Raw genomic sequence first — 20,658 nt, 5'->3', positions numbered from 1 at the left:
GGAAAGTCTAATGAAAGAGGTGGCATAGGGAGAGTATTGATATGGTACAATTGCAATAATCTGACATTGGTAAGAGCAGACAGAAAATCTAGAACATATAGAATGTTCTGCAATTTGTTACATTTATACCTCTGTTCTTTTGCATTTACAATGCTGTACAGTATCAATAATTATAGATGCAGGGCCATCGAGACACACCGCAGCACAAGTCTGGGTCATAAAATAGGGTGTGACCAGATCAGGGAGGAGTGGAAACATCCTTATTTGGAAAAAGAATAAGAAAGTATTATGCGTGCCACAGAAATGCAGTGATATGCAATACAGAAGGGGCTAGGTCTGTTCCAAAGCTCACTGGGCCACTCATACCACGCCAGGCCAAGTTAAATATTACCCCCCTCTTGGCACCCCTGTAAACATGCTGTTGAAACATATGTTCTTCTAGGCAGCATTCAGGGTTAACTATAAAATTGAGGTCAGGCAGGTGTCTGTCAATGTCTTTTGTAGGAAATTTGTCACAGTTGAGTCAAAGGACAGGTGGTGTAAAAAAATGAAAACTAACTAACATCCTTCCAATACTGTATCACTTAAGGTTGCCTGGTGATGTAGCTTTAGAATATCATATCTAATCGGTATTTCTAAATTCTGTATTTTAAATCACAAGATGAAAACTCTCACCTCACTCTCTCAAGTTTTGTAAGTTGATAAACCATTAGTCAACCTTGTAATGTTTTGAAAACTATTATATATTCAAACAACATATTTATACATTTACAGTGAGATTCAGAATTCTGTCCATTGATGAAGAATTGAAACCAAAAAACATTTTGGTAAGTCTGAATCATGCAAATAGAAAAAAAAATCAGTACAGAACATGTTAGCATTTGTTTTGTTTTTATCAGATCTCCCCTTCCAGAGAAATGTTTTGTACAAGAAGATTTGTTATTTTTGTATTGCTGTTAAATACAACAATAAATAATAATTCCTGTGCATTGTACACACAGCAGTATTTTTTAATACCGTATTTGAAGGCGATAAAACTAATAGAAGGTCTAGCTGGACAACAACATATATCAAGATGCAGGTTCAAGTATTGGCTATGGGGATGGGTATGGGATCCCAGCGGTCAAAATCCTGACCCGAAAGGGTTAGGATACCGACACCTGTTGGTCAATATCCTAACCCTCCCCCTCTCCTTACCCCTAACCCTAACCTTCCTCCCCGATTCCTACACCTAACCCTCCCCCCTAGTGCCTAAACTGAAAATCCCCCTCACCTAACCCTAAACCTAACCCTTCCCCTATCACCGCTACTTACTTTCGGGATGCCAACGCCGGGATTGTGACAAGTGTCGGGATTCCAGCATCGGATTTCTGACCATTGGCATACTTAACATATCCCTGACTAAACTACAGTACAAATCAAGTCTAAAATGGAATTAACTCAGTGTCTTCTTTGACACGTGTTTCTATGCCATGGGAGCTTGAACTTTAATTACATCAATGCATGGATGTATAATTAAAGCACACATTATTTACTTTCTGCCTTTTCCAAACACTGTTTTAAATGCTGGACTGTGTGATATATGATAAAGTTTGGTACATATGAAACAATCACAATCTTTAATAATCCAAAATTGTGTGATTTGATCATATGAGAAACAATTATTTCAAGAAATTAATTATTCGTATGTCTGTCATTCAATTACTGTACAAGGCACAAATTTATTTAAAATCATTTATTATTGATTTGGCTCACCTTTGTTTGTTACCAACAAATTTTTTTTACAATACAACAAAAACAGTTGTTCTACATCAAAATTGGAACACATGGCCGGATTTAATAAAAAACAAACCCTTAGCGGTGTTTCTATAAGAACATAAACTAAAATCTATTTTCTGAAACAATAATCAGAGATTTTCATATATGTACATTAATGTATTGTAATTTAAAAAATATATGTTTATTTCTTTCTTTTTCAGATACCAGTTGTAGAATTACAGGTAAATTTATATACATATTTTTTTAATTAAAATATTCCTGTACAGTTTTAGCTGAAAATAGAAAATATGCAAGTGGGTATTTTTCTGTGTTAAACCAACAAAAGTAAATGAACTAAAAAAAAATCAAGGAATACATCAAAACAACAAAACAATACATTCTACTCTTACTCAGGGAACAGTTTCCTAATAATGCTTTAAATCAGAAAATATATTTAGAGTTTATGGTAAACAAACACTTTCTAGAATTAGTAATAAACAATAGGTGATCATCATACACCTGGAAATGAAGATATTTAGGTGCAAAGTTTCAATGGAGTTGGGTGTTCATATTTGTACTACTGGAATCGTCTATACTAAGATTGGGTACCATTTGTTTTGGAAACCTGCAGCTATTCAGAAACGTATGAGGATCTCCCTGTTTTAACTATTAGTTCAATTTTCAAATATTACATATATAAAATACTTGTTATAACTTTGCTAATTTACCATATTTTTGAAAATATTGTGCTTTCCAAGGTTATGGTAAAAAAGTAAATTACCCCTCATCACAAGCAACACCATTTCAAGAATAGAGTAGTAGTAGAGTCGTAGTCTCCCAAATGTTATGCCTTCCACTGTTTTTCTTTATTTTCTGTGCCTCCTATAATATTTTAAATTAACTCCTTTCAATTAAAAAGAATCACACAAATTGAAGAGTGCGTATACCGTATATACTCGAGTATAAGTCGACCCGAATATAAGCCGAGGTACCTAATTTTACCACAAAAAACTGGGAAAACTTATTGACTCGAGTATAAGCCTAGGGTGGGAAATGCAGCAGCTACTGGTAGTAATCCCCCCTCTGGTACTGTCCCCAGTAGTAATCCCCCCCTGGTAGTGCCCCCAGTAGTAATCCCCCCCTGGTAGTGCCCCCAGTAGTAATATCCCCCCCTGGTAGTGCCCCCAGTAGTAATACCCCCCCTGGTAGTGCCCCCAGTAGCAACATCCCCCCTGGTAGTGCCCCCAATATTAATCCCCCCCTGGTAGTGCCCCCAGTAGCAATATCCCCCCTGGTAGTGCCCCCAGTATTAACCCCCCCTGGTAGTGCCCCCAGTAGCAACATCCCCCCTGGTAGTGCCCCCAGTATTCCCCCCCTCCCTGGTAGTGCCCCCAGTAGCAACTTCCCCCCCCTGGTAGTTCCCCCATTATTAATCCCCCCCTCTGGTAGTGTCCACAGTAGCGATATCCCCCCCTGGTAGTACCCCCCGGTAGTAGCCCCCCCAGTAGAAAGAAATGTAAAAAAAACAAAACACTTACCTGTAACCCCGCACCTGGTCCCGACGCTGCTACAGGCTCCTCCGCCGCTTTGCATAATGGGAGAGACGTCGTCATGACGACGTCTCTCCTATTACCCACTGCGGGAGCCGGAAGATGGCTCCCGCAGTGGGAGAAGCAGTAGCCGCTGAGAGTCTGACAGACTCTCAGCGGCTGCTGATTACACCAAACACATAGCTGCCGGCTCCGGCGGCTGTGTGTTTAGCAGTGTGTAGTGCTGACCGAACTCCGTCCGGTCAGCGCTATACATGCAGTGCAGGATGTGTCACAGTGACACAGTCTGCACCGCGGCCCGCATGGTACGCTACTCAGCAGCGTACCATGCGGGCATGACTCGAGTATAAGCCAAGGGGGTGCTTTTTCAGCACAAAAAATGTGCTGAAAAACTCGGCTTATACTCGAGTATATACGGTATGTTCTTTTGGGAACCCCTACAACCCATGCAAGGGTACCAATTGTTGTAAGACTGACAAATATCCAGGATGGTATACCAATCCAATACCATCATTGCAACGGTTTGCATAACTTTTTTAAGTAAATATAAAAATACATTAATTTCTGCTCCTATGTTAGTTTCTGAAAACTACTAGGCACTAGAAAGCTACTGTAATTGGTTATTGACTTCTCAGTTGATGCTGTAGGTTGCTTAGTAGTGATGTGCAGTTTGGTTTTCCTGAAATATGAATACATCCTAAATGAGGGGTTTCAAGTTAAATTGAGTTCCAGTTTGTAATCAATTTGGGGTTTGCTGTCAGTTTGGAACTTGGAATCAAAAGCCAAACTTGGGTTGTGGATTGCAAGTAAACTAGATATGTGCGGGCTCAGATCAGTTTGGATTTTCCTGCCAAGTTCGTATTTTTGCTGCCAAATTTTGGGTCTCAGAAAGAGGCAAAACATCATCTTTAATGGACAAACAAAAGTCCATAAAAGATGATGTTTGTCCATGAAAGATGATGTTTTGATTCTTTCTGAGACCTGAAATTTTTCTGGAAAAATTTGAATTTGGCGGGGAAATCCCAACCGATTTTGCACAGAAAAACAGTTATTGAAAGCTACCATTTGTATATCTTACACTTTTACAAGAATATGTTCAAATTGATAAAATTTGTAGTGTAGAAATAGCTATTGTACATTGTATTTCCATTTCTCCCCATCTGCCAAAACCAAAACCAAAACATAAAGATCATGAACATCTCTATTGCTTAGTTTTCCAATGGTATGCTTTTTGGGCTACCCATATTATTCCTGCAGGTTTTATGCATTTAATTCAAGACAGTGAAAATTATCAAGAAAAAAAAAATACATGATCATCTTCTAGTGTTGAGTTTATTATATAATCCTACTGTATATGTAGAATCCCAATTCTTGCTGTTTTAAAAAAGCTGAATTGATCACAAATGTAGAACGAAAAATTGTTCTTTGTAGAATTTAGTAAATAAAACACTTTTTTTAAAGCTAACTAGCCACTAGCCGCGGCTTCACCCATGATTAAAATGCTTCTGCCAAAACATTTTTTATTTGAGGTGTTCTAGTTGTCTTGCTTTGCATAAGGGCCCTGTTGCAGGAGTAGCCCACGTGACCAGCAGCACTATACAAACTGGTGGCAGAAGGGCCTTCACCCACCATTGTCACTGTGTGTCATGTTCCCACTGTCAGGATGCGGCCTGGCATTGGCCGCTACTCACCTCCATGCCGGCATCCTTGGGCTTAGGTGTTCAGTCACTGGGAGTGGAGATGAGTGGTATCTGAGTATTCTCCCCAGGGTCTGCTAGGGCTTCCGTGCACACGTCCTGGTTTCCGGGGTGCCAGGCATGGGTGCAGGCATGTTGGTCCTTATCACATGACTAGTCCCTCCCAATGGTAGTCCTGTGGTTACTCAGGTGATCCTCTGATCCAATGACCAGCTACCCAGGGGTATTTTAGTCTGACTCCAGGAACAGGTAACTGCAGTTCAACTTTGCTGTTCCAGTGATTACTATGCTCTCTGTTTTTTCCAAGAAGAATCTACAATGTGTTGTTTCAGCCCCCAGGCTGACCACCAGTGTTACTTATTAGCTTCAATGCTATCCCCAGCATCCTACTTCTGCTATCACTGAACTCCAGTGTTTCTTGTAAATCCTTGTGTTGTCTTTTAGTGTGCTGCTTAGTTATCTAACAGCTTCCCTGTGTTACTGTGGTGTTTGCTTTCATACTAATTATTAGTTAACTCTCAGCTAAACCTCTAGCTATTCCCAGTACATACCTGTGTCCACATTTCCTCTGTGTTTCTCTGTGCAAATCAGCACCTGGACCTCTAACAATTCCCAGTACATTTCACTGTGTTCTCAAGCAAGCCTGTGACTAGGATCTCTAATATTGTCAAGTTCCTCTCCAATATTCAAATATGCAGTTAATCTCCAATGTTCAAGTAATAATTTCAACTCCTGTGTTCAAGTATTCATTTCAACTCCTGTGTTCAAGTATTAATTTATCCACCTGTGTTTCAAGTATTCGTTTGAACTCCTGTGTTCAAGTATTCATTTCAACTCCTGTGTTCAAGTATTCATTTCAACTCCTGTGTTCAAGTATTCATTTCTATTCCTGTGTTCAAGTTATCTCCTCAACTTTTATGTTCAAGTATTATCTCAACTCCTGTGTTCAAGTACTATCTCAACTCCTGTGTTCAAGTATTCACTTTATCTCTTGTGTTCAAGTATTCATGTTAATATAGCTCCAGTCTTCCTGCCACTCCCAGGTACCTGACCAGAGTGCCACGACCTGCTCACACGGTGCAGCAAAACCCATATCCCAACTCGGGGGTCACTGGTGAAGACTACCAAGTGAGTTAGAATCAGTGCCTCTGGGCAGGTCTAGCCAAACCTGGGTTTGGCCACAATAGGGAGACCTAGCCGTCGCTCACCTGCTTGTTCCCTAACCACCCTACCCCCTGGCTTTTCCCTTACAGTTTGTGACACACAGACTGCTATGGGGCATATCCAATTTAAGTTAATCCACTCTCCAACACCTTACCGGCCGCACACAGGGTGCTGCATCTACCTCTTGCATTCATGATGTCAATATATATTGTTTTTGTTATTGCTCAGATTTAAATTGATGGATGAGGCAAAACAAAGTGCAGGTTATACAAAAGAAATGGTGGGTCCTTCGACCTTTCACATGTACTAAGATATATGAATAAAATTATGTAAAAACACGGTTCTCTACCTGATGATGTGGGTCAGATAAGACACAATTTATTAATAAACAACATTGGATCCTACCCTTATAAACGGAATAAAAATAATCCAAACAATAAAAAGTGGTGGTGTACAGTAAAAAACACTTTAAAAACTAGTTAAACAAACAGGCTTCATAAGTAATGTAAAGACAAGGTTGTAAATAATACAGTCCCTTAAACTGAATAAAACTAGCTAGGTACAGTACTTTCTTTTAAGTCTTAAAAACTAGATAATGCTGTAAACAGCGATGAACCAGAAGTGACATCACTTCCAGTTTTCTTCAGGGTCAGTCTTTTGGAATGGTCCCCCTGATAGCTGAGAAGTAAAGTTCCTGACTTGGTTGGAGGACTGTAGATGCCAGGGACCTCTGGCTGGATGGCATGGTTGGCGTCCGTACCACGTCTGGGTCCGTGGTAATTACAGTTTCAGCCCATCTTAGTGTGCTCCAGGTGGGCAAGGGAACATGTATAGTAGATAGTGGGGTGGAAAAACTCCCAAAGCTATAATATCCAGACAGACTATCTTTGATGATTGGAGGTGCAATCACATGACGCAGCGTTATTTCCGGTCTCATGAAGATAGGTGCTGGGGATGATAAGGCCACCATCTTGGTTGTGGAAAAAGGTACTGCCAAATCGATATAATAACTGTCAGTACTTCAATCATTCAACAATCATTAGGGTGCATAGAAGGGGAGATATAAAGTGCATTATTGATTTTAAATATGAATATTTAACATAATTGCTATAGGTTAATATTTCGTATATAATAATAAAACCTTTTAAAACCCTCTTAAATGACATATTCAAAAACCATAAAAAGGGGGATAAAACATGCTATATATAAATAAGACAGAGCATTTTTGCGAGAGGGACATTGATGGATAAAATTAATCAGATCTAAGAAATTAAAAGTGTAATAAAAGGTTTTATGATTTCTAAACACCATTTAAGTTCAAAATCTGTATTTAATTAATTTGGTATCAATGTTTTTAAATGAAAAACCCATTTAATCTCTGCTTGTACAAACTTTGATTCTGTATTCTTTTGTAGACAATTGCTCCTAATATTTTAAATTCCTAAAAAAATGTCTTATACCGCTCGCGGAGCACTTATGGATTTTTTTTAAATGCTCAGGGATAGTGTGCTAAAGTTCCCTTTTTTATATTTCTTAATTGTTCACTTAAACAGACTTTCAGGGGCCTAGAAGTCCTTTCTACGTATCTGAGACAACCTTTGCACTCAATCAGATAAACATTATTGCTGTTACATGTGATGAATTGATTAATTCTGTACTTCTTTCCATTTACTGCAAATTCCTCCACTTTAGATGCACAGTCCGACATGCTATACACAGCCCACTCCTATGACAGCCTTTTGTGCGTATTATAGTTCAGTCTTTGTCATCCAGGGAACTCTTTACTAGTTTAACTTTGAAGTTGGGGGCTCTTTGATAGATGAAGGAAGGTGTTCGGGGAATCTCACCATTGAGTAATGGATCACCCTGTAATATCTTCCAATTTTTTATTTCACTTCCTTATGTTCACAGCTATACTGGGTGAGGAATGCCAATTAGACCGTTTTTTTTTGAGTTTCATCTTTCGGCTTGGGTACCATGTGGTCTTTTCTCTGGACTTCTTTTGCAGTTTCCCTGGCATTCATTAAAATTTCTGGTTTGTAACCACTCTTTAAAAGCTGTTGTTCCATCTGTCCTATCTGTTGGGAAAATGTGTTGTCCTCTGTGCAATTTCTGCATAGTCTCAAGAACTGGCTCCTGGGAATTCACTAGAGCCATCTATTATATGGTGCTCACTCTTCACGTGTATATACGTGTTTGAATTGGTGGGTTTTTGATATCCTTTGGTGTGGATACAGTGATCTTTTATGTATACTTTGAGATCTAAAAAGTGAACTGCTTCGGTACTCAGGTTGAGCGTAAGGTGGATACCCCTATCGTTCATGTTAAGAAATGTTAGAAATGATTCAAGATCTTCTTTAGTGCCTTTGCATATAAAAATCACATCGTCTATATACCTGAACCATTTAACCAAGTTCACCTCTCCTTCAGTTTTTCCAGAATTGTCTACTTTTCCCAGTGCACCATGAATAAGTTTGCGTAGCTGGAAGATAACTTGTTTCTGTACATAAAAATCCCCTTTAAAAAAAAAAAAAAAGTATTTCAAAATAAAATCAATGTCTTCAATGGTGCTCCCATCAGTTTGCTTTTCTCCAATTATTAAAGTACAGGTTATGTCTACAAGTTTCCACTAAAAAATTATGCAGTTTCGTGAAAATTCAGTGGTTTTGCACCAACTTGGAACAAACAGATCGGCACAAGATGCTTATTATATTAGTATGGAGTTAGGTAGATCCTCTTTGTTGTGTTGGGGGTTTAAAAAAAAAGCATTGATATTTCTTGAAAATAAAAAGTCTTAAAAAAAATACAAAAAAACAAAAACAAAGTGTGATTTGTACGGAAACTGCTCAGATACATGATTCACCAGGTGATGGAGATTTAAAATGTGCAGAGAGATTTATACTGTATGTGGGAGGGTGTGTCTATACTAAAATCTAAATTGTAGTTTAATATAAAGCTGTCCAGTATTTTTGGGCTACATGCAACAGCAGCCAGTATTTACCCTGCATGTAAATAAAAGAAAATGTATTTGCACCCCTTTTTTTCTTTACTCAACTCAGAATCATCCCCGGATGTTTCTACTGAGCCCAAAACATGAAAAATATGGAGGGGGAGATATATCAAGTTTTGGAGAGCGATAAAGTGGAGAAGTTGCCCAAAGAAACCAATTAGCTTGTAACTGTCATTTCATAGACTGTGATAGATAGGTGATAGTGAGGAGCTGTTCGATTTCTATGGGCAACTTCACTTTATCTCTATCAAATGCTTGATATATCTCGTCATGGTTCTATTTTGGTTATAATACTAACTAAATGTATTAATTCCAACTCTTATTAGGCAACTATGATAGGACTGTTTGTAATATATATATTATATTGATACTGTATGACATTGAGTATTAGAAGTGAACATTTAAAAAAATTGTAGTAGCTGTCTAAGTGAGTATTATGTGTGAAATACAAACATATCAGTGCTGGGTATTCTCATTAAAGTAGCTATTTGCTAATTTTGGCTAATACCTAATTCTATATGTATACACATGTATTGTGTTGCAGGCATAAGTAATATTTCTTTCCATTCTGTTTCTAAATGCTAGGAAGTGTGTTTGACTAGACACATAGGACATCTTTTCATCATATTTGAAGTTGATTCAACAAAGTGCGATGCAACTAATACCATGCATGCATCAGATGTACATATGATAGTCCCTATATTACACATTTTAATTTGCGACATTATGAGGCTGTGAACTAAAACACAAGATTTAGGGGGGATATCTGGGTCTAAAATGCCTGATTATGGGGAACATTCTGGGAAACGAAGGGTGCCATTGATGGCTTTAGAACAGAACATCATTGGCATCGCTTGTACTTTGCCCATAATTGAACTGATAGCTTGATCAGCACGGATCGCAAGCTTGCATGTGCATGCTTCTGGCAGCTGCAAATGAATGCAATCACACCACCTCTACAGCACAAGATGCAGACGTCCAGCACTACATAAAGCCATCCCTTACCTTTACTCAGGATCCACAATAGCAAGACTGCGAAAACATCGGTAACAACGAGAACCATCGGACCCATATGCACAATTGTGGTTGACCTGACCTCACTCACAAACTGCTAAACTTCCTGTCGGTATCTAGAGCTCAGGCTGCATATGCCATTGCATGGGCTTAATTATGCACGCCCCTGTAATGGCATTTCAATGCATAGGCACGCATGAGTTTCTCTGACCACCCCCCGTCACCATCCACAAACGGTCACTTCCTGTCAATCACCCTGCCATTAGACTGCGACCTCACTGCGATCGGTTCCCGATCGTAGTGGCTGGTTAGCACAGGTGCACTGCGATGCATACTCATGCGCAGGACATAAACATCCGCCGAGTGCATGCAAATTTCCAGCTGCGTTACTTGCTGAATCAGGTCCTGAATCCATTGTTCCCAGTTTTGCAGTGGGTGGTGATAGAACAACCTGTAGCCAATAGAACACAACATTACAGGAATATTGTAGGAGATGAGTTTATTGATCTTGTGGGAGCTATTGACTTGCTAACTTGTGTGATAATATTAGTAAGCACAGGGCTGTATGTAACAGGGGCATTATCATAATGTGGGAGAATGGCTGAAGCTGAGAAGGAAGCTACGGACTGAGCAGTATTTTCTGAAAGGCAAGCACTTTCCAGCAGCACAGAGTAGTTATGTGAGGATCCACATTGTATGATATTGGCATCAAACACATCTTTATATTAAAAAAGTTTGTGCATCCACCTTTATATCCTCTTACAGGATCCAGGAAAGAACAGGATTGGTCAGTGGCTGAATGTGAGCCTCCAACATGGAATAGCTGAGCTCTCCCTTCCTCTGTCCTCTGAGCCCCAGCTAGGAAAATATTCTATAAGCGTAAAGGGCACAGTACAAACCTTCACCGTAGAGGAATATGGTGAGGAACCCTCCACTTATCTAATATTTAGAATTGGTTTTCTGTATATTCTCTAATTAATTTCACATACAATATATATTTACAGTGCTTCCAAAATTTGAGGTCACCATGGAGTTCCCCAAGTTTGTTATGTTTAACAGTAAGAACTTCACAGTTAAAATATGTGGCAGGTAAGTCTAAGGCTGAAGTTGTAAAAGATCTTTAAAAGATAACTATATTAAAGTTTAAAGCCATACCAGTATTTTATTTTATAGTTTATTATGCAATTTGCATAGTAAAATAGCCCTATTTATTTGGTCAAAGCTTCCTACAACATGAACCAGAGATGGACTGGGGCTTCCAGGCGGCCCTGGCATCCTATTTGCACCCATGAAAAAAAGGGGCATGGCCACACCTCAAGGGTGCATGATGACACCTCACATTGGCATGCCCCGAGTCATGGAGGCATGGCCTCACCTTATGCCCCAGTTTAATCATGTTGGCCAAGCAGGGTAACAAGAGGTGGAGCTGCTCATCCAGGCCTTCGCACAGCTGAATCAGCCCATCTGGTAATCTGGCCACTTGCATTTGCCAAAAGTGTCAAATGCCCAGTCTGGCCCTGCCAAAAACCAACAAATGTGGGTAAATTTACTAAAGATCAGTTTTGAAAACTGATGGGGATTGTCACAGATTGATGAATGGGCTTGGCTGGTATCACTATGGAAGGGAAGCCTGCAAAAATAATGTGACTCCCTTAAGGACAACCAACCTGTGCTGATAGCACAAGGGCTAATTTCCACACCCCATGGGGGGTATTGTTAATAATGAGTATAATAATAGATTTAATATTGTTCTTTACTGGTGCACTACAGGTCCCAGATAAACCTGTAATGCCCAAGTTTAAGGGCTGCCTGTGTGTACTGGCACATTGAGAACCTGCTGCCCGCTGTTGTGCACCTGTAAAGAAAATATTAATGAAGGATTTATATATTGAATGGGGTAACACTATATTATAAAAGCATACCCTCACACTCTTTGTTACCATTATGTTATTTACTAATCACATGGGAAAGGACCTCTTTAGTCCATGTAAGTAAATGGTACTTGGCAACCCCCCCCCATAAACATTGCTGAACTGCTTCCATTGGAAGTCCATTGCAAATAGTAAGTCCATAAGGGACTCTGCCGTGGTAGCACACTAATTGGTCAGAGCATGGCACCTCTCATGTGTTATAAATATTATATATGGAGATAGATTTAAACATAATGAGTCATAAGTCTGCTGCATACTAGGGTATTTTAAGTCGCCACATCTATGCAACCTCACTTGCCACTGTCCTCCACTTGTGAGAGCAGACACCATTAATACTATTCCCATTTTCACCTCCCCTATCCTTCTTAACTCCCCCCCTTATTTAGACTTACTCACATCCGGAATCGCACAATGCAATTGCAAATCCATTCACATTTTTGCGATCTATTCAGTTGCATACACAAATCTGAAGCTGAGTCTCATCTCTAAATGGATTCGGTATGAAATCCACACCTGGATCCCAACAGAGTTAACATACTGGCACTTTTTAGTCGGTATGCTAACCCTCCCCTCTCCCTACCCTAACCCTCCCTCTATGTTGCCTAACCCTAACCTCCCACCCTAGTGCCTGAACCACCTAACTTCGATATTGAACATCCAGCACATGGACCAACCCCCCAACGACTATAATGACTCGTGATCAATGATCGCGGGTCCCTATAGCAACCAGGCCTGCATGCACGGGCTATGGCCAATATTGATATCGACCATCCGTGCCCGCGCATCAACCATCGTTTGGTCGTTTGAAGGGGCCAAAAACTGGACGATTTGAACGATAACGATATGATTGATATCGTTATCATACAAATCGACCAGTAATATCTGACCTTGTGTATGCACCATTACACTATCCAAAAAATTGCACCTTGAGATAAGAAAAAATCTCAAATAGCATTTATGATTGACTCTGAACAAGGTGCTTTTTATCGCTAAAGAAAGGGATATATTGATAAATATCAGTTTTTCATGAAAGTAATCATCACAAAAGATAATACAATGAGATTTTTTAGAATTTTATGTAAAAAAATGTATCAGATTAATTGCAAGAAATACATTTCTGCGTTTACGTTTCAATAATATTTTCCTGCTCAGAACCACTTAAAAAGTCCTAGTTTTTAATGACTTTCCCAGCGCAAACTTTTCCCATCTGACTGTGCCCTCCGCAGCATCCCCGGGACTAGTAATGAGGAAATCACACGTGCAGAACGGAGTTCCTCCTTCTCATCCAGACCCCTGCAATCGCACCCCAGAATGCCATGTGAACAGCACTTTGGGACTCAAAGGCGCTGAAATCCAATTCGTGTACAGTAGTTCCCCTCCAAGCATGAATATGCGGATCAGCTACAGCAGGGATTGGTTCCCCCTTCCCCATGCTCTGATGCGTTCTACAATATGTTGAAGGGGAAGGGCTTGGACACAAAGAGAGGGTGTAATGGGGGGGCATCTTTTGGCACTCGAGAGTAGGGAGGTGGGTTTCACCCCACAAAATGTGTTTTTTTACTGTTTACTCTGGGGGGGTTGGGGAGGCGACTTTACAATGTAGACCCATAGACACAGGGAGGGGGGATCAAAAACACCCCCTATATATATATATTTTTTAAATAAAATATTTAATAAAAAAATTTCAAATGAATAAATACATTCTAAACTTATTTACATTTAAGATAAAATGATAATTTCTGATGGGTTTTAGGGGGAAAAAATTGTCAGTTAAGTGGTTAATCACTCATTGCATTATACTCTACTGAGGTGGCGAATTTGGTTGATGTTCTTTGAGAGGTAATTAATTTGAACTTCAAGCCGCAAGTGCCTGCCTACCAGTCTATGCTAATACAAATTTAATTTGATCACTATTTTAATTTTAGAGTAATGCATTAATATATGATGGTTTGCGGAACAATTTAAAGTGTAACAAAAATATGAGATATGGTAAGAACTTACCCTTGTTATCTCTATTTCTACGAAGTCCATAGGGTTCCACAGGATACCTTGGGGGTATAGGTGTGACGTCAGTCGCAGGGCACCAAAGAGTTAAGCTTTCAGCCTCCCAGGATGCACTAGGTCCCCCTCCTATACCCCGCCCCCGAGCCAAGGCACCTCAGTTAGTTACCAAGCCATAGGCCGGAGGAGGAGAAGGAAGAGAGAGAACAAAGATCTGGACACATACAAGAATCACATTCTCACCAGAGGGAGACGGAAAACCGGTGACCAGAGCAAAGCCCATCTGCAGCACAGGTGCGACAGGGCGGGAGTCCTGTGGAACCCTATGGACTTCGTAGAAATAGAGATAACAAGGGTAAGTTCTTACCATATCTCATATTTTCTACTTCAGGGTCCATAGGGTATCCACAGGATACCTTGGGGATGTCCCAAAGCAGTATCCTTTAAGGGTGGGGACGCTCCTGTGCAGAAAGGAGAATCCGCCGCCCGAAGGAAGCATCCTGAGAGGCGAAGGTGTCAAACCTGTAATACCTCACGAAGGTATGGACAGAAGACCACGTAGCAGCCTTGCAGATCTGAACTGCCGAGGCACCACGTCGAGCTGCCCACGAAGGACCCACAGACCTAGTGGAATGAGCCTTCAGAGAAGGAGGGACCGGTAGGCCTTCATGAAGATAAGCTTCAGAAATAGCCATACGGATCCAGGCTGCCAAAGTTTGCTTTGAAGCAGGCCAACCCTTTTTACGGAAGCCAAAGAGGACAAACAAAGCGTCCGACTTCCTAAACGAAGAAGTGCGGTCAACATAAGTCCTTAAGGCCCGCACAACATCCAAAGAGGCCTCACCCACGGAAAGACCCGGTGAGTTAAAGGCCGGAACAACTATTTCCTCGTTAATATGAAACTGGGAAACAACTTTGGGAAGAAACTCGGGCCGAGTGCGGAGCACTGCCCTGTTCCCATAAAAAACCAAGAAAGGGGGTCTACAAGAAAGAGCCCCTAACTCAGAAACACGTCTGGCCGAAGCAATGGCCAGAAGGAAAACAGTCTTAGCTGTTAGCCATTTAAGATCCACTGAGCCCAGTGGTTCAAACGGCAGTCCTTGGAGAGCCCTCAGGACCACAGCCAAATCCCAAGGCGCCACAGGTGGAACAAAGGGCGGCTGAATGCGGAGAACACCCTGCATAAAGGTGCGCACATCCGGGATTGTAGCAATCCTACGGTGAAACCAGACAGATAGGGCCGAAACCTGTACCTTCAAAGAAGCAAGGCGAAGCCCATGATCTAGTCCCGCTTGCAGGAAGGCGAGAATCCGAGACAGACGAAACTCCCACGGTGCATAACCTCTCGGTCGACACCACTGGAAGAACGTATGCCACACGCGATGGTATATCCTCGCGGAAGACGGTTTCCGAGCTCGTAACATGGTCCGCACCACAGAGCTGGAAAACCCCCGGGACCTCAGCATGGCCGTCTCAACAGCCACGCCGTCAAAGACAGCCGAGTCAGGTCCGGGTGAAGGCAAGGACCCTGAGACAGAAGGTCCGGTCATAGCGGCAACCGCAGAGGAATGTCCACGGACAGACCCTGAAGGTCTGAGAACCAGTGCCGTCTGGGCCACGCGGGAGCTATCAACAGGAGCGTCCCTCCTTCCTGTTTGAATTTCCGGATTACCCGTGGAAGAAGGGAGACCGGAGGGAACAGGTATGCGAACCGGAACGTCCACCGGACGGACAGAGCATCCACCAGAGACGCCCCTTCGTCTCTTGTGCGAGACCCGTACACCGGCAACTTGTTGTTGTGCCGGGACGCCATGAGGTCGATTTCTGGAAGACCCCACCTGTCCACCAGTAGTTGAAAAACGTCCGGGTGCAGGGACCATTCCCCCGGATGAACGTCCTGGCGACTTAGAAAGTCCGCCTCCCAATTGAGCACTCCCGGGATGAAGACCGCTGATATGGCCGGAAGATTGCGCTCCGCCCAAACCAGGATCCGAGAGACCTCTACGAGAGCCGCCCGACTGCGAGTTCCTCCTTGCCTGTTTATGTAGGCCACGGTGGTAGCGTTGTCTGATTGGACCTGCACCGGGCGACCCTGGAGAAACCGCTGTGCCTGCTGGAGAGCATTGAAGACCGCACGGAGTTCCAAGATATTTATTGGAAGCTCCGCTTCTGTCGGCGTCCACCTGCCCTGGAACAAGTGTGGACCCGAAACTGCTCCCCAGCCCCGAAGACTGGCGTCCGTTGTCAACAGGACCCAATTTGGAACCCAGAACGGACGTCCCTTGTTGAGGTGGGTCGTCTGTAACCACCACGTAAGGGACAGGCGAACCTCCTGGGTGAGCACAATCGTCTGGGACTTCAGAGACTGAGTCAGCCCGTTCCACTTGGACAGGATCAGGTGCTGCAGAGGTCTGGAGTGAAACTGGGCGTATTCCACCATGTCGAACACCGACACCATGGAGCCCAGTAACCTCATCGCCGAGTGTAAGGACACCCGGCGGCTGTGCAGACAACTGCGCACCCTTGACTGTAAAGCAGAGATCTTGTCCTCCGTCACGAAGATCCTTTGCTGTCCCGAGTCCAATAAGGCTCCAAGATGCAGAATCCTCCGAGACGGGATTAGAGTGGACTTCTGCCAGTTGATTAGCCAGCCGTGCCGTTGCAGCAGTGCAATGGTCAGGTCCAAGTGGCGTAACAGGAGCTCTGGAGATCCTGCCACCAATAACAGGTCGTCCAAATACGGCAACATGCGGACTCCCTGCAGCCGCAGAGAAGCCGCCATGACCGCCATCACCTTGGTGAAAACACGTGGTGCTGTTGCCAGGCCAAAAGGTAACGCCCGAAACTGGAAGTGGTCGCTGCTGATTGCAAACCTGAGGAACTGTTGATGGCGCCAAAGAATAGGGACATGCAGGTAAGCGTCCTGTATGTCCAATGACACCAAGTAGTCCCCAGGTTCCAGCGCCAGAATGATGGACCGTAGGGTCTCCATCCGAAACTTCGGGACCCGCAAAGACTTGTTGAGTGCTTTGAGGTTGAGAATCGGACGATATGACCCATTGGGTTTCTGTACCAAAAATAGATTTGAATAGAAACCCTGGCCCCTCTGGGAGAATGGAACCGCCACTATAACTCCAGCCTGGAGCATAGTGTGCAATACCTTCCGCAGCTCCGTAGCCTTGTTCCGGTCTGATGGGAGACCCGTGGTGAAGAAGCGAGCCGGGGGTCTGTGCCGGAAGGAGAGGGCGTATCCGTGGGAAACCACCTCCAGAACCCAAGTGTCTGTCGTAGTGGTCGACCAACACTGGGCGAACTGTAGCAGGCGGCCTCCCACCCTGGGATCCCCCAAAGGGAGGCCCGGACCGTCAGGCCGCAGGCTTGTCATCTGGCTTGGGGGCCGGACGTCTGGTACTCCATGCCTGCTTCCGGGGCTTGACCGATTTCTTAGGGCCAGCCTGTCGAGGAAACGACTGTGGTTTGGGCCTGCCCTGGGCCCTAGATGACCGAAAGGACGATGGTCCAGAACCAGAAGGAGCAGCGGCCGACGGGAGACAGGCAGATTTGGCTGCCGCCAGCGTGGCCACAATCTTATCCAGATCCGGACCGAAGAGAACTTCTCCGGTAAACGGCAACGCTTCCAGACCTTTCTTGGAATCTGCGTCCGCCTTCCAGGATCGCAGCCACAAGGTGCGACGAGCAGCTACCGCTGCTGAAGAAATTCTAGACACCAGAGTACTAATGTCTAGAGCCGCCTCGTTGATGTAGGTGGCCGAATCACGGAGATTGCCAATCAACTCCGCCTGATCGGCCGGACAGTCGGATTCAAAAGAAGCCTCTAATGAATCCGCCCAGCGCTCCATCGCTCTGGCAACCCAGCAAATGGCCATAGCCGGCCGTGCTGCCCCCCCTGCAAGGGAATAAGCGGACTTCAGGCAGATTTCTACCTTGCGGTCCGTAGCATCCTTAAGGGAGGACATGGATGGCATCGGCAATGTGGCACTACGGACAAGACGGGTCACGTGAGAATCCGCCTGTGGAGGGGATTCCCACTTCGCAAAATAATTATCCGCGAACGGATAAGCCACCGCCAGGCGTCTCTGCGGCTGGTATCTTTTGCCAGGTTGTTTCCACGCCTCCTCTAAATGGTCCACCAACTGACCCGAAAGAGGAAAGACTGTGGCATCGCCCTTCACATCTTTGAAAAAGGCATACTTAGATTTAGCCGCTGGGGGAACTTCGTCCTCAATCACCAAGGCTGTGCGGACCGCCCGAATAAGTCCAGGAATATATACTTTGGACTTAGCATCAGCGTCCTTAGTATGGAGAGGTTCCTGATCGTAAGGATCTAGAATCTCCCCATCATCAGACGTCCCTTCGTCATCCTCATAAGGAGCGGACAGAGACGCCACCGGCCTTTTATGAGACCGCATCACAGACTCCCCTTGCAACACATCCGACAAGTGCTGTACAGAACTCGTCAGGGAGTTAACCCACGCTGGCTCCTGAGAACCCGGGAGCGGGGAAATAGGGAGACTGTGGGGTACCACCAATTGTCGTGGGAACCCCTGCATGGGTGACGACACCACAGACTGCTGGGACAAACCCATCGGAGTAAACGCGGGCTGCGGAGCTAACTGGCCCACTAAAGCTGTTAACGCCTGAGCGAAACAAGCCCAGGGCGGCTCCTGTACCGGTGCTGTAACCGTAATAGGCCGCGCCATGGACAAACACTGCCGGCAAAGGCCCTCCGCGCTACCCTCCCCCTCCGCTAACGGTACTTTGCACGTGGTACACTGTAGCCGGAGGGGAAAATCACTTTCAGACATGATGGCACCACGTATGTGACCTCTCTCACCAATTAAGTATTAAATAGGCGAGAGACCACCCTGCAGCACCGCACCGCAAGGGCTTTAGCAGAAAGAACAGGGACAGTAATAAAGCTGACAGTTTAGAGAAGAAAAGATTACAGGCAGCAGCGCTAGCACAGTCACATACAATGCAGAAAAATAACAATTCCTGCACTAACAGCGCTGATCACTCAACTACACAGACACAGGGCCTGGTAGGACACAGCGCTGCATACACAGACCTGACCACAGCGGAGGAGAGGTATGCGGAGGGACCCAGACCACGATGCTTCCTTCTAGCGCTTCCAGCAGCGTTCACCATGCGTTCTGGAGAAGATGGCCGCCGAGGAGCAGAGAGGAGGCTGGCCTGGGGGAGGAGCGCTGCCACAGGACCAGTCGGCAGCATGCAGAGAGGGCTGTGTGCAGCGGGGGAGGCGCCGGCTGTGAGACAGGGAAGGCGCGCTCCCCTGGCATGCATTTAACCCCTGGGACGCCGCAGCGCTACCGCTCTGCTGCGGTCCGCTGTCCCAGGGGGTAGTGGAAGTGCAGGTTGGTCGCCTGGCTCCACGCTGCAGCCAGTCCCCAGGGAGCCCCCTGCCTGGGGACTTAGGACCATGTGATCAGCGGGGACCCACCGCGGGACCCCGCTGCTTACCTCTGTCCCCCTTGAATCCGGCCATGGTCCGGAGCATCTGGGGTCACCGCTAGCTGTGACCCCAGACGCCCACCAGCATCCCCGGATCAGTACCGGCGTTCTGGTACCGGCGGGGTGTAGGGAAGACAGCATGGACGTCAGGACTGACTGTCCATGCTGTTCATCCAGTTGTGCAGCCACAGCTGCATGAAGAATAAGCTTCAGGGGCTCTTCTAGCCCCCACTCCAACAGGTGCACCCGACTCCGGCCGGGCACCAAACTAAACTGAGGTGCCTTGGCTCGGGGGCGGGGTATAGGAGGGGGACCTAGTGCATCCTGGGAGGCTGAAAGCTTAACTCTTTGGTGCCCTGCGACTGACGTCACACCTATACCCCCAAGGTATCCTGTGGATACCCTATGGACCCTGAAGTAGAAACACACTCTACTTTATTTTTATCTTTAAAAATGATGGAGCAGTAATTTTGTGTATTAGGGCATATTAATATTAAGATGCTGTTTGTCTCCAAACCTTCTTAGATACACATATGGAAAACCAGTACAAGGGGAATATGAGGCTAGTGTGTGCCAAAAGGCTTCTAAATATAGATGGCAGAACAAAGTACATTCTGATGTTTGCGCTAATTTCACTGGAAAGGTGAGATATGGAGAATAGATGTTATAATCTTTACATTATTACAGTGTATAGTGTGCATCAAAAATCAACGTGTTGTAGTTTTTTTGGTGCCTGCATCATCTATATTATCATGTTATATTTCTCAAATTTATCCTATTTGGACTTAAGTGACTCTGATGGCCTGATTTACAGATTCAATATTTATGAAAATCTCAGATGAAATTTGATCTGTGCATGCTCAGGAGCCGCACTACGTGTGTGCAGAACTGATCCTGAGACGTTGATTGCAGATTGACATGCTGCTGGCGTTTGGGGGCGGTGACAGAGCGGCGGTGGGGAGTGTGCTGAAGCCAGTGGCTTCTTCCTTGGATGCAGCTTCACTGACCCCAGCAACGTGATATTGGAGAACATCAGAGTA

The 20,658-nt window shown here is 44.3% G+C and overlaps 1 protein-coding gene across 1 annotated transcript in view; it reads left to right on the top strand.

Annotated features, from left to right (window-relative positions):
• The window catches only part of LOC148518855 (alpha-2-macroglobulin-like protein 1), a 120,172-nt gene that overhangs the window by 13,306 nt on the left and 86,208 nt on the right, over positions 1-20,658 (top strand). Inside the window, exons 4-8 of the mRNA XM_088476940.1 lie at positions 775-827; positions 1,980-2,000; positions 10,959-11,112; positions 11,198-11,282; positions 20,144-20,261. Of these exons, the coding sequence (XP_088333066.1) occupies positions 775-827; positions 1,980-2,000; positions 10,959-11,112; positions 11,198-11,282; positions 20,144-20,261 (431 nt within the window). The remainder of the gene's footprint in view (positions 1-774; positions 828-1,979; positions 2,001-10,958; positions 11,113-11,197; positions 11,283-20,143; positions 20,262-20,658) is intronic.

The sequence above is a fragment of the Taudactylus pleione genome, unplaced genomic scaffold (genome assembly GCF_031769625.1).
Source record: "Taudactylus pleione unplaced genomic scaffold, aTauple2 ptg000198l, whole genome shotgun sequence".
Lineage (NCBI taxonomy): Eukaryota > Metazoa > Chordata > Amphibia > Anura > Myobatrachidae > Taudactylus > Taudactylus pleione.
The sequence above is the reverse complement of the archived record's forward strand: the minus strand, read 5'-3'. Positions and strand labels throughout refer to the sequence as shown.